Consider the following 12,658-nt stretch of genomic DNA (forward strand, 5'->3'; position numbering starts at 1 on the left):
ATGTAGTCCCATTCATTAATTTTTGCCTTCACTTCTCTTGCCATTGGAGTCAAATTCATAAAATGCTCTTTAAAACCCAGGTCCATGAGTTGAGTACCTATGTCTTCTTCTATGTACTTAATTGTTTCAGGTCTTATGTTTAGATCTTTGATCCATTTTGAGTTAATTTTTGTACAGGGGGAGAGACTGTAGTCCAGTTTCATTCTTTTGCATGTGGCTTTCCAGTTTTCCCAGCACCATTTATTGAAGAGGCTTTCTTTTCTCCATTGTGTGTTGTTGGCCCCTTTATCAAAAATTATTTGACTATATATATGTGGTTTTATTTCTGGACTTTCTATTCTGTTCCATTGGTCTGAGTGTCTATTTTTCTGCCAATACCATGCTGTTTTGATTGTCGTGGCCCTATAATAGAGTTTGAAGTCAGGTATTGTTATGCCCCCAGCTTCATTCTTTTTCTTTAGGATTGCTTTGGCTATTCGGGGTTTTTTATAGTTCCATATAAATCTGATGATTTTTTGCTCTATTTCTTTAAAAAATGTCATTGGAATTTTGATGGGAATTGCATTAAATTTGTATATTGCTTTGGGTAATATAGCCATCTTGATTATATTTATTCTTCCTAGCCAAGAACAAGGTATATTCTTCCATCTCATTATATCTTTTTCGATTTCCCTTAACAATGGTTTATAGTTTTCATTATATAAGTCCTTTACATTCTTTGTTATGTTTATTCCTAAGTATTTTATTTTTTTTGTTGCAATCGTGAAGGGGATTATTCTTTTGAGTTCCTTCTCAGTTGTTTCATTGTTGGCATATAGAAAGGCTATTGACTTCTGTATGTTAATTTTGTATCCTGCGACCTTACTGTATTGGCTTATTGTTTCTAGTAGTCTTTTTGCTTCACTCACCTTTAATTTTGAGAAATAAATTATGGTTATGCCACTAATAAAAGGTGTTTCATTATTTAAGATAGTAGGAAACTTGAATCAACTTGTTGAGTGAAAAATAATCTGCCTATTAAATAAATGTTAATTACCCTGACCTGTTAGTCAAGACTTTGTCAAGATGGAAACTGTACTAATGAATTAATTTTCTTTTAGGTTCACTGAGTCAGTACGAAGTGATTTAACTACATATTAGGGCAAGCCTGGAGGCAGTAAGGCCAAGTAGGAGACTACTATAACGGTCTTAGCAAGGGAGGCTAGCTAAGACTTTGTAACAGTCTTTACATGGGTTTAACAATTCTTTGTAACGTGGATCATAATTTATAAAGTATCCTATGTACACTAAGTTTAATTAATATTAACAATCCTGTAAGCTATGCAGGTCAGTTTTTAATTAGCTCTATTAAACTGATGAATATTCTAAGTCACATAGCAAACAGTAGACAAATGGTGCCATTTGTGTTAGAAAATCAGTAGGACACATACGAGTACAAGCCTACAGAGCCCAACATAAACTTCAAACCATTTATTTTTCCCACACAAGTATCTTTATGTATGAGCTACAGAAAGAGATAAAATAAGGCTATTGTAAAACTAATTTTCTTATTTATTTTTTAATTAAATTTGTTGGGATGACATTGGTTAATAGAATTATATAGGTTTCAAGTGTACATTTTTCTATGATACCTTATCTGTATATTGCATTGTATGCTCAACACCCAAAGTCAAACCATCTTAAAACTAATTTTCTTAATCTTTCTCTTAATTTATGTGACAAGGCGTAACAGCTGGCAGATGTTTTAAACGTTCAGTTTTTCTATAGTATGTGCAATATACAAATGGCTACAGTCACTTACCTCCATAAACGATGCCAAATTGGCCTGAACCAAGCACTTCATCTGCAAAGATCTGGTAAACAGTACTGATGTCCTATTTGGGAAAGAGTAATCAGTAACCATAATTTACCTTTACAAAGTAATGTCAACGTCTCCGACACTTTTCATTCAAACACTTACATATATTTTTGTTTTTATCACACAGGCAATTAATTTTCATAGCAATATTTTATAAAACATAGGCATTCTATATCCTAGAATATTAAGCCTAGTTTTCATACTATCACTTTCAATGTACAAATATAAGGTCTACCGGAAAGTTCTGTTTCTATCACAACAAGTTTTGACACATAAGCACATGTTTATTTGGCGCATGTGTGCCTCTCTATTTTTATCTATTAATGTATACATACTGACGTAGCAAATTAACTAAAACAAAGTTGATTCACGTTAGTCTTATGTGTGAAGTGATAGTGTACCCATGGCTACTGATAAAGTTCATTTACGCCACTGTAATTTTTACGAATTTCAACAAGGAAGAAATGCTACAGAAGCATGTCTGTTGCATTCACCATATTCCCCGGACCTAGCACCCTCCGACTATCACTTGTTTTTGTCCTTACAAAATTTTTTGAAGGGCAAAAAATTCAAAAATGAAGAAGATATCAAACAAGCACTGGTTCAATTTTTCGCATCAAAAGATAAAACATTTTTCAAAAATGGGATATACAAATTGCCCTCACGCTGGCAAGAAATCATTAATAATAATGACAATTATATTACTTAATAAAGTTTATTGACGGTAAGAAAAATTTGTATTTTGTTTTATTCCAAAAACAGAACTTTCCGGTAGACCTTATATATTCTATAAGAAGACCTTTGGGAAAAACACTTTGAATAAAAAGAAATCTCATATTTATTAAGTAGTGATCTATAAAAAGTAAATTAACATAAAAAGTTAATAACTTTTACCTATTTTACCATTTGATTTGGGAAAATACTCTCAAAAGGTTCATATTAGTAAGATTAGGCTAATTTGGAAAGACTGATGAAAGGATATGTATGAAAAAGTCTATAACTCAAATACACTCCTCAATTTTAACCCTTCCCTCCTTTCTTTTTTTATCAGTAGTGGTGGTGGTGGTGGTGGTTGTCAGAAAAGTCTTCAGGGGAGGGAGGGTACTCTCTAATGACACTGATAGCTCTTCAGTGACTGTTACTCCTTCTGTTTGGGTACCAGTCTTCCAGAAGCTGGGGACATTTTATCTTGTTTACTGTTACGTTCCTAGCCAGTGCCTATGTCATGGTAGTCACTCAAATAATTTAGCCTCATCGGCCTCAATTTCTTCATTGGTAAAGTGGTTATAATAACCTATCTCGGCCCTGGCCGGTTGGCTCAGCGGTAGAGCGTCGGCCTGGTGTGCGGGGGACCCGGGTTCGATTCCCAGCCAGGGCACATAGGAGAAGCGCCCATTTGCTTTTCCACCCCCCCCTCCTTCCTCTCTGTCTCTCTCTTCCCCTCCCGCAGCCAAGGCTCCATTGGAGCAAAGATGGCCCGGGCGCTGGGGATGGCTCCTTGGCCTCTGCCCCAGGTGCTAGAGTGGCTCTGGTCGTGGCAGAGCGACGCCCCAGAGGGGCAGAGCATCGCCCCCTGGTGGGCAGAGCATCGCCCCTGGTGGGCGTGCCGGGTGGATCCCGGTCGGGTGCATGCGGGAGTCTGTCTGACTGTCTCTCCCCGTTTCCAGCTTCAGAAAAATGCAAAAAAAAAAAAAAAAAAAAAAAAAAAAAAAACCTATCTCACTAGATTTTTAAGTAAATTAAATGAGGATATATACAAAGTGTCAAGATATCCACTGTCTGATATATAAAAATCAGTATCACTGACTCCTGAACAATGTGGGGGTGAGGGGCACCATATCCATGCAGTTGAAAATCATGTATTACTCTGAGTCCCTCAAAACTTAACTACTACTGGCCCTTCGTATCTGAGGATTCAACCAACTGAAGAACAAAAATACTGTTTTCACTCTGTAGTTGGCTGAATCCATGAATGTAAACCCGAGGATACAAAGGAAGGGTGATTTTTACTTACCACATTCTCCTGGATCTGACAGTTAGATACAGAGATACTGGTAGACAAATCTTCTGTAAAATATAAGAATGATGTATGAGAAAAGAACAAAACTGTTAGTACATGACTTAACAATAGTAATATTTACTGACATGTGAATGGCCAAAGTATATTATATTGAAAACACTGGCTAATATTCAGTTAATATAATGTCATACTTGTTTAAAAAAATTTAAACAACACTAATCCAGGAAGAGAAAACTGGTTCAATCATATATGACACATCCATACAAAGGAATACTATCTAAACACTTAATAGTATCGAGCTATAAGTGCTGAATCAGAAAGCTATCCATGACATATCATTAAGTGAAAAGGGTAAGCTGCAGGGTAGCAGAATTTGAATTAAAAACAAAAATATGATTACTTCTTGTGAATGAGAGCTGGGGTTTGGAAACAAACATTTTAGTCTTTACATGCTTCTGTACTGTATTTTTTAAAACACAGAAAGCATATGCATTACTTTAATAAAAAATTTAAATTAGCATATCTATACAATGACACTGAAATATATCTTATATTAAATAGTGGATAAAAGCAAGTTGCAAAAAGAGCACAGAATGACCACATTTTTGGTAAAAATAAAAATACGACTATACAGTCCAGATGGTATAGGTCTCCTTCCCCCAATCCCTCCCCAAACCAATACATATACACCCAACTACTAATAAGGATTTTCTGAGAATAGAAATAGGAATGGGGGGGGGGTGTTTTATGTGTATAGAGTGTACTTCCTGATTTTATATGATATATTTCTAGAAAATTTAAATGTTTGTATTACTTTGGGAAGGAAAGGAAGTAATTAACAAGAAAAAAAGAAAAGGGAAACATGGAAAGTAAACAAAAGAATATATATCAAATATCTAGACCCTTAAAGACAACTCGAATAAACAAGATAGAAAATTACCTTTATAATCCCAAATATAAAAATACAAAACTTCATTACTAAGGAAATGAGTTACGATGTAAGCAAACTATACATCATAATAAGTAAACAACTGTCAAAAACTTCATTTTAAGTCAATTTAAAAGTATATCCAATATTGAATATTAATGAAACAAACAAAACACATTAATAACAAATTAATGTGTCTAAAACTCTACTTTTCAGTAGTTTCAGTTTCCCAGTTTCAGTTAGCATTTACTTTGTTTCAAAGGTCTCCATCAGTTTTCATTTCTATTGCTTCCTGGGAGAACTTGGCTCAATAGGTTGTTAATAGAACAGCAAAAGCAGCAGCAACACAGTAAAACATCACGAATGTGTCAGAAACTGTGCTAAGTGAATAAAGTGCATTTATTATCCCCACTTTAGGGGACTGCAGAGGCCAAGATCACATAGATAGTAAGCGGCAGGACTGGGGTTTCGTTCTCCAGAATTCTCACTTAACCCTTCTCCAATTCTGCTTTTAGGAACCCTTAACCCCAGAGGAGGTCTATGGATGAGTCTGAGAAATTCCAAAATAAACATAAAATTTTTGTGTATGTACCTATGTTATATTGGGAAAAAGGTCCATGATTTTAATGAAAATATATTATAGTTCTGTCTAAAAATACCTCCAAACTTAAGGAGTACTGTGAATATCCATTTATTTACCTTCTAATAATACTACACACCAAACATGTTCATGGTCATCAGCTTTGTCCCTTTGACCACACTTGTCTCCCCAACCAGAGAACACTACCCGCTCCACATCTGTCATTTACCCCTGCCTGTTCTAACCTACCTGAGATCCAAGCTCAAAGTCCTACTCAGGTTCTTCAACTCCGAAGTCTTTGTTCACTCTCCCTACTGATACTAGAGATCTTCAAGTAATTAATTCATTACTCATTTCTGCACTCTTCTGTTATGCACCACCCCACACTTGTGTATGTATGTTCAATCTCATTAAGTAACCTTTAAAATTTCTGATTTTCTTTTGTATTCTAGCTCAGGGCCTAGCATAAGGCCAAGAATAGTTGTACTAAATAATAGAGTCAGACTGAAATAAACTATATTTAGAAACTGGTTGATACCTGTTCCAATTTAAATATATCTAATAAATGGATTATGTTTCCTCATAAATAAAATAATGCCAATGGAGGGAAAGTGCCATTATTCTATGGCTTTCTGAATAAGTGTTCACTTGAACCTTTATCAAAGTTTGTTGGTGCGAAGGACATATGTTTCAATAATGTTTTAAATATTTCTGAATGTTTTCATTCAGTTAAAAGAAATAGAGCATTTCTGATGTCACAGATTTCCCAAATGTGATGTGAACTGTAACACACTTCATGGTCCATTACATCCTACCATGAAGCAAAATACTAATACTAGTATTCAATCTGAGGATTCGAGGATACCAAACACTGTTATATACCTTATAGGTTCTCCTTCATCTGATCCTGAGAACCCTATAAAGAAGGTACTGTTACAATACTTGTCTTAAGATCACTAGCAAGTTGGCCAAGCCAGAACTTAAATGTAGAAAGGCTCTAAACTAGCTAAAGGGGATGGTATATGTACACAATAACCAATATAACTATATAAAGGAATTAACTAATGGTATTGGTTATACTAGACAAAGCTTAAAATGAACATTAAAAATACATACAGAAAACATCACCACACCATAAAATGCTTAAGAACAAAGGAGAAAAAAAAGCCATGGACAGGCTTATTGCTTACTGTGATCTTTCCCTTGCCCCGGAGAAGTGCAAACACTGGCTTGAGGGGTAACAGGCATGAGAGCTTGGCGAATTGCTTTTTCCCAGCTCTGTGCTACATCGAGTCCAACTCCCGCGGCAGCAAGAACAGGATTGTGAGAGCTGTCCCCATTGTTCTCACCAACAAAGTATACCATAGTATCAGTGATGATTTCAAAACAGTGTGGGTTGCTGCCTTGTGAAATGTTTGTGAAATCTTGTGGTGAAGATATGCGGAGAATTTCTGAAAGTGGAATTTCCTAAAGTAAAAAATTAAGCATTGGAAAATATAAACATCTTTATTTTCAAAAACACTAAACAATCAAAGATATGCATTTCTAATAAATGCTATTAAGATGACCACAAGTATGTGGCCCATGGAACACACATTCAAGTCTCATGACAGTATCTGCCCTGAAGACATGCAGGTCCAGCAAGACCGGGCCGAGCATGAGTATAACAGTCAGTGGCTCAGGCCTAACACAGGTCATTAGAATATAAGGAAGGAGAGGGCTCAGGAACCTAGTGGCCGCTATATCTAATACTTACCACTTTTCAACATTAAATCAACAACTACTTCTCTACTGGCTGCTGTCTGCAAGATATGTATTATGTCCCCAAAGGGAGTACAAAGCAGAAATAACAGCAGCAAATTAGAATGTTAGTGTAGGTGGTTTAAGCCTTCCATCCTGGTTCTGTCCATAACTGTAACAATTATTTCGGTTCAGTCCACTTTCTACGGCAAAAAACATTATTTAAAAAATTCCAACTAATTTCAAGTCATTTGTTTCTATTCTCTTTCCTTCTGATACAATTCCCACACTTACAATCCTGCTGGTGTCAGTCAGTGACATGGCAAAATGGGAAGCAAGCCAAGCAAAGACTACTAGACAGAGTAGATGAAGAGCCCAAAGGAACACCTGGGAATTGGGACCTAAGGTGACATGGAAGGTGAGGCAAGGATCTTGTGAGTTTCTGAATAGTTTAATCTAAGTCATAGCACCAGAAGTAAAGCAGCAGCAACCTGATAAGCAAACTAAAAACAAAGAAACACACAACAAAAAACCTCTAGTGGCAGAACTGCTGTGGGGGTGAGAGAGACGGGTGGACAGGCTCTCCACCCAGGAACTGAACAGTGGCTCCTATAAACTCAGGTGGGCAGAGTCGTAATAAGTGTACTCCACTATGACAACGAATGAACATTTCTCAGATATACTTGGAAAATATGTTAATGTACATATATTTTGAAAAATGTGAAATCTTTACCTTATAATACTTTGATCCAGATTCGTTTTGAAACAATGTCAGACATTTGCTGTCAAGTCTCCAATAGTGCCTCTTTCTCTATAAAATAAAGATAAAACTGTGAAGTTCAAAATAATGATTCCTCCAAAGTACCTTTCCTTTTCTTTCCATTTCTATTCATAAATTTATACTTTTAAATAGGTTTAAAATTCATGAGGTTCAAAATTCTAAAAATATATACTATACATATACAGTATACTCCCACCATTGCTCATATCTCAATCCTACCCTTAAGTACAGACAAGCAATGTTACAAAGTTTGGGGAATCCTTATGAAGAAGTTTACGTGTGCACACACAAATACATATGTAAAATAGACAAACATTTAATTTACCTATAGGCTAAATTTCTAAAGGTTGGCTTGCTGGGTTAAAATACGTGCACATATAACTTTGCCTGACACCATTAAATTATCCTACATAAAATTTGACGCAATTTAAAGATGAGTTGGCAGCATGAGAATTCCTGTTTACTCACACCTTCACAAATAAAGTATATTATTAAACTTTCTGATCTTTGCTGTACTGATAAATAAAACTAGCCTTCAGTGAAATTTTAAACTGTATCTTAAGATCAAGCTCTTAGTTTAACAGTCATTTGTATTTCCTTGTCTCTGAACTCTGTTCACTGGCTTTTCACTTAGTAATATGTATTTAGGGTTCCTCCATGTCTTTTCATGGCTTGATAGCTCTTTGCTTTTTAGTTCTGAATAGTATTCCATTGTCTGGATGTACCACAGTTTACTTATCATTTACCTACTGTAGACCACCTGACTGCTTCCAAGTTTTAGCAATTAAGAATAAAGCTACTATAAACATCCATGAGGGTTTTTAAAATTAATTTTTTGAGAGAGATGGAGGAAAGCAAGAGAAAGAGAGAGACACTGATTTGTTGTCCCATCTATTTATGCATTCATCAGTAAATCAGTGTTTGTTCTCTGACTGGGGATCAAACCTACAATCTTGGCATGTCAGGATGACACTCTAACTGAGTTACCAGGCCAGGGCCATATGCAGGGTTTTATGTGGATATAATTTTTTATCTTCTTAGGGTAAATAGCAAAGAATTTGACAGCTGGATCATATGATATGAACATCTTTAGTTTTGTAAGAAACTGCCAAACTGTCTTCCAAAGTGGCTGTATCATTTTGCATTCCCATTAGCAAAGAATGAAAGTGACTATTATTCTATATTCTTGCCAACATTTGGTGTGGTCAGTGTTGTGGAATTTAAACATTCTAACAGGTGTACAGTGGTATCTTGTTTTAATTTGAATTTCCCCAATGACATATAGAGCATCTTTTCACGTGCTTATTTGCCATCTGTGTATTTTCAATGATGAGGTATGTTTGAAAGTCTTGGGCCCATTTTTTAATCACCTTGTCTCTTACTCTTGAGTTTTAAGAGTTTTTTTTGCATATTTTGGAGAATAGTCTTTTATCAAATATCTCCTTTGCAAATATTGTCTTCTAGTTTTGTGGCTTATCTTTCCATTCTCTTGACATTGTCTTTCATAGAGCATAAGTTTTTAATTTTAATAAAGTTCAGTGTATTAGCCTGAACAGGCAGTGGCGCAGTGGATAGAGCATCGGACTGGGATGTGGAGGACCCAAGTTCGAAACCCTGAGGTCGCCAGCTTGAGCACAGGCTCATCAGCTTGAGCGCAGGGTCGCTGGCTTGAGCAAGGGGTCACTTGCTCTGCTGTAGTGCCCCCCCATCAAGGCACATCTGAGAAAGTAATCAATGAACAACTAAGGAGACTAAGGAGGCACAACGAAGAACTGATGCTTCTCTCTCCCTTCCTGTCTGTCTGTCCCTATCCGTCCCTCTCTCTGTCTCTGTCACAAAAAAATAAATACAGTTCTGTATACTGATTATTTCTGTCATAGGTTATGCATTTGGTGTTGCAAAGGGTTATGTAAACAGTCTATCCTTAGACCCTTTTTGAATCTCTACTGCTCTGCCAGTTTATGAAACAATACATTAAATACTATGCCTTTTAAAAATTCTTTACAAATATATATAGCTCACTCTCATTTTGATTTAAAAACGCACAGAACAAAGCACATAACGAAGTCGCACTCCCATACTCAGTGTCTGTGACCACTGACCAGGGTGTCCCTGCTGGTGCAGTGGACCATCCATCCCTCCTTCACCATCGTGCTGCTCTTCCTCTTCGTGTGCTTGATGGACTGCACGACCCTCATTAGTGGAATGTTATTGCTTGTTGATGGACTAAAAAATATTTAATATTTATGATAAACATTGATAACTTAAATGAAAAAAAATCACATACATACTATAAGTTAATTAAGCCCCTTTAAAGATAATGAGCTAAAATTTCTGAAAATATCTTAGGAAGAAAAACATCAGCTAACCCTGGTATGCTGATACATACTAAGTTGATCTATAAAAGATTATGGTAACAGTATAAGTCCTCATTATTTGTCATAAATATTTTCTGGAGGTCATAAAATATAAGAAAACAATGAACAGAGCAGAAAGAATCCTCTCCAATTAGGTCTGGAGCCTGAAGAGACCCGTTTGGGATTGCTGCTGAGAAAGCTTCCTGCCCTTGGCATCATGAGAAATCAGTAAGTTCACAACCAGGCAAAAAGCCAATATACCTATGCTCAAATTCTCATGGTTCAAATGTCAAATTTCATTGTTCATGTTGTTAGCAAAGAGTACTTCTAGTAGAAGATAGTGAAAAGAAATGTACAGATATTAAGAAAATAAATAATGTAATGAGTTAAATCAGGTAATATTGAAACATAGGTCACTAACGATGTGGCTGGAGAAAAAGCTATTTGGGGAATATGTATAAAAAAAACCACTTTTTGAATTTGAGTCTCAAATAGTTAATACTTTCTCTTAAAACTGTAAAGTATTCATGCATAGGAAATTACATTCTCTCAATAGTCTCCAAATTGAATAAACAAGCTTTAGTTAACCATGATAAGATAATAATGGCTATAATTTAAGAATAAGCCAAGCTGAATAAATGACAACCCAGCTATGCGAGATTGATAAGGACCCATTCCTTTAAATACCTCTTTCTTGCCAGTGAAAAACAAAATCTGCCAAAATGTTAGTATTCCACGATGAAGTAGTGCATCCCATAGGGCTATATATACAAAATACTGAATTTCTGTTAACACATGGGATATTCTAGAACCAGGTCACGTGCCTGTGTGCAGGCTGTGCGAAGCCGGTTGCTAACTGGTAGTTCGATTCTTGCACCTGGTGGGAGCGGTTCCACAGCTAGATATCACATCTTGATTACATTTAAATAAAGCATCTTTCTCTAAGAAAACAGAATTCTCATACCTTTCCATCTTGAATGGATGGCAAAAGGGATATTACTGTGGTGCATGTAAAAGAATTAGCCAAAATTTATTTAGATTTTAAATTACATTTTTGGTTCCACTGAAAGAGATGTGGCTCTTTCTTCATTAATGGAGCTCTTGGATCGACCTTGCATTTGGCAGTAGCTTGCAATATCTACATATGTATTACCTGATTGTTTTAACAGCTTCTTCATCTCTTTCCACATCCAGATCAGAGGGATCCAGGAAGAACATTTTATCTTCTGGGGGCGATGTTTCTTCTGTGTCATCCAAGCCCCTACTCCCATCACTGTTCATGTCACTGCTGTCAATGTCCATGGGCATATCTGATTCTGTTCCCAGACTGGAAGGTTCTGGCAAAGTTTTAAATGAATTTCAGAGTTTTAGACTAATAGGATATAAATATATCTAAATAGAGATAGTGTATTAAAAGTGAAAAGAGATGTTTTAAAACTCTTAAATGACAATGCAGAAAAATATCTTTATGATTTAGGATAAAGAATTATTTCTTAAGGAAGATGATAAATGCACAAACCATATGGAAAAATATATTTGATTTGATATTAGATTTTTAATTTCTGTATGAGAAAAGATGCTAGAAGCAAAGTAAAAGATTAGTCACCACTATTATACTACTGGTCAATTATTTTCTACATGAGTCTAAGGCAATTCAATGTAAAAAGAGTCAACGATCTTTTCAATAAACTATACTAGGACAACTGGATAGCTACATGTAAAAATGTGAACCTTACTCAAACCAAATACAAAAGTTAAGTCAATCACAGACCTAAATGTAAGAACTATAAAACTCTTAGAAGAGAACACAGGAATAAATAATTGTTAACTTGGATTAGGCAAAGCCTTCTTAGATATCTATGACACCAAAAAATGTAAGTGATAAAAGAAAAAGGAAGTAAATTGAACTTCATCAAAATTAAAAACTTCTGTGCTGCAAATGATACCTCAAGAAAGTAAAAAGGCAGCCCACAGAATGAAAGTATTTGCAAATCACATAACAAATTAAGAATCTGTGTCCAGAATATTTAAAGGACTACTACAATTCAATAAAAAGATAACCTAGTTACATGGGCAAAATACCAAAACAGATATTTCTCCAAAGCAGATGTATAAATGACCAATAAATACATGAAAAGACGTGCAATATCAATTAGCTATCAGGGAAATGCAAATCAAAACCACGAGATATCACTTCATACGCACTAGGATGGCAATGATCAAAATAACAGACAATGACAAGAGGTGGTGAGGATGCAGAGAAATTAGAATCCTTAACTGGCAGGAATGCAAAATAGTACAGCTGCTTTGGAACATTTTGGCAGTCCTCTTCCCTGGTGGTCTAGTGGTTAGGATTCCGCGCTCTCATTTTGGCAGTCCTCAAAATGTTAAACA

The 12,658-nt window shown here is 35.7% G+C and overlaps 1 protein-coding gene across 2 annotated transcripts in view; it reads right to left on the reverse strand.

Annotated features, from left to right (window-relative positions):
- The window catches only part of PRKD3 (protein kinase D3), an 87,685-nt gene that overhangs the window by 18,472 nt on the left and 56,555 nt on the right, over positions 1–12,658 (reverse strand). For both annotated transcript variants that reach the window (XM_066266926.1, XM_066266924.1), the window contains 6 exons: positions 11,418–11,601; positions 10,010–10,133; positions 7,860–7,937; positions 6,577–6,853; positions 3,873–3,925; positions 1,802–1,874 (listed from right to left, as the gene is read on the reverse strand). In XM_066266926.1, the coding sequence (XP_066123023.1) occupies positions 1,802–1,874; positions 3,873–3,925; positions 6,577–6,853; positions 7,860–7,937; positions 10,010–10,133; positions 11,418–11,601 (789 nt within the window). The remainder of the gene's footprint in view (positions 1–1,801; positions 1,875–3,872; positions 3,926–6,576; positions 6,854–7,859; positions 7,938–10,009; positions 10,134–11,417; positions 11,602–12,658) is intronic.

The sequence above is a fragment of the Saccopteryx bilineata genome, chromosome 3 (genome assembly GCF_036850765.1).
Source record: "Saccopteryx bilineata isolate mSacBil1 chromosome 3, mSacBil1_pri_phased_curated, whole genome shotgun sequence".
Lineage (NCBI taxonomy): Eukaryota > Metazoa > Chordata > Mammalia > Chiroptera > Emballonuridae > Saccopteryx > Saccopteryx bilineata.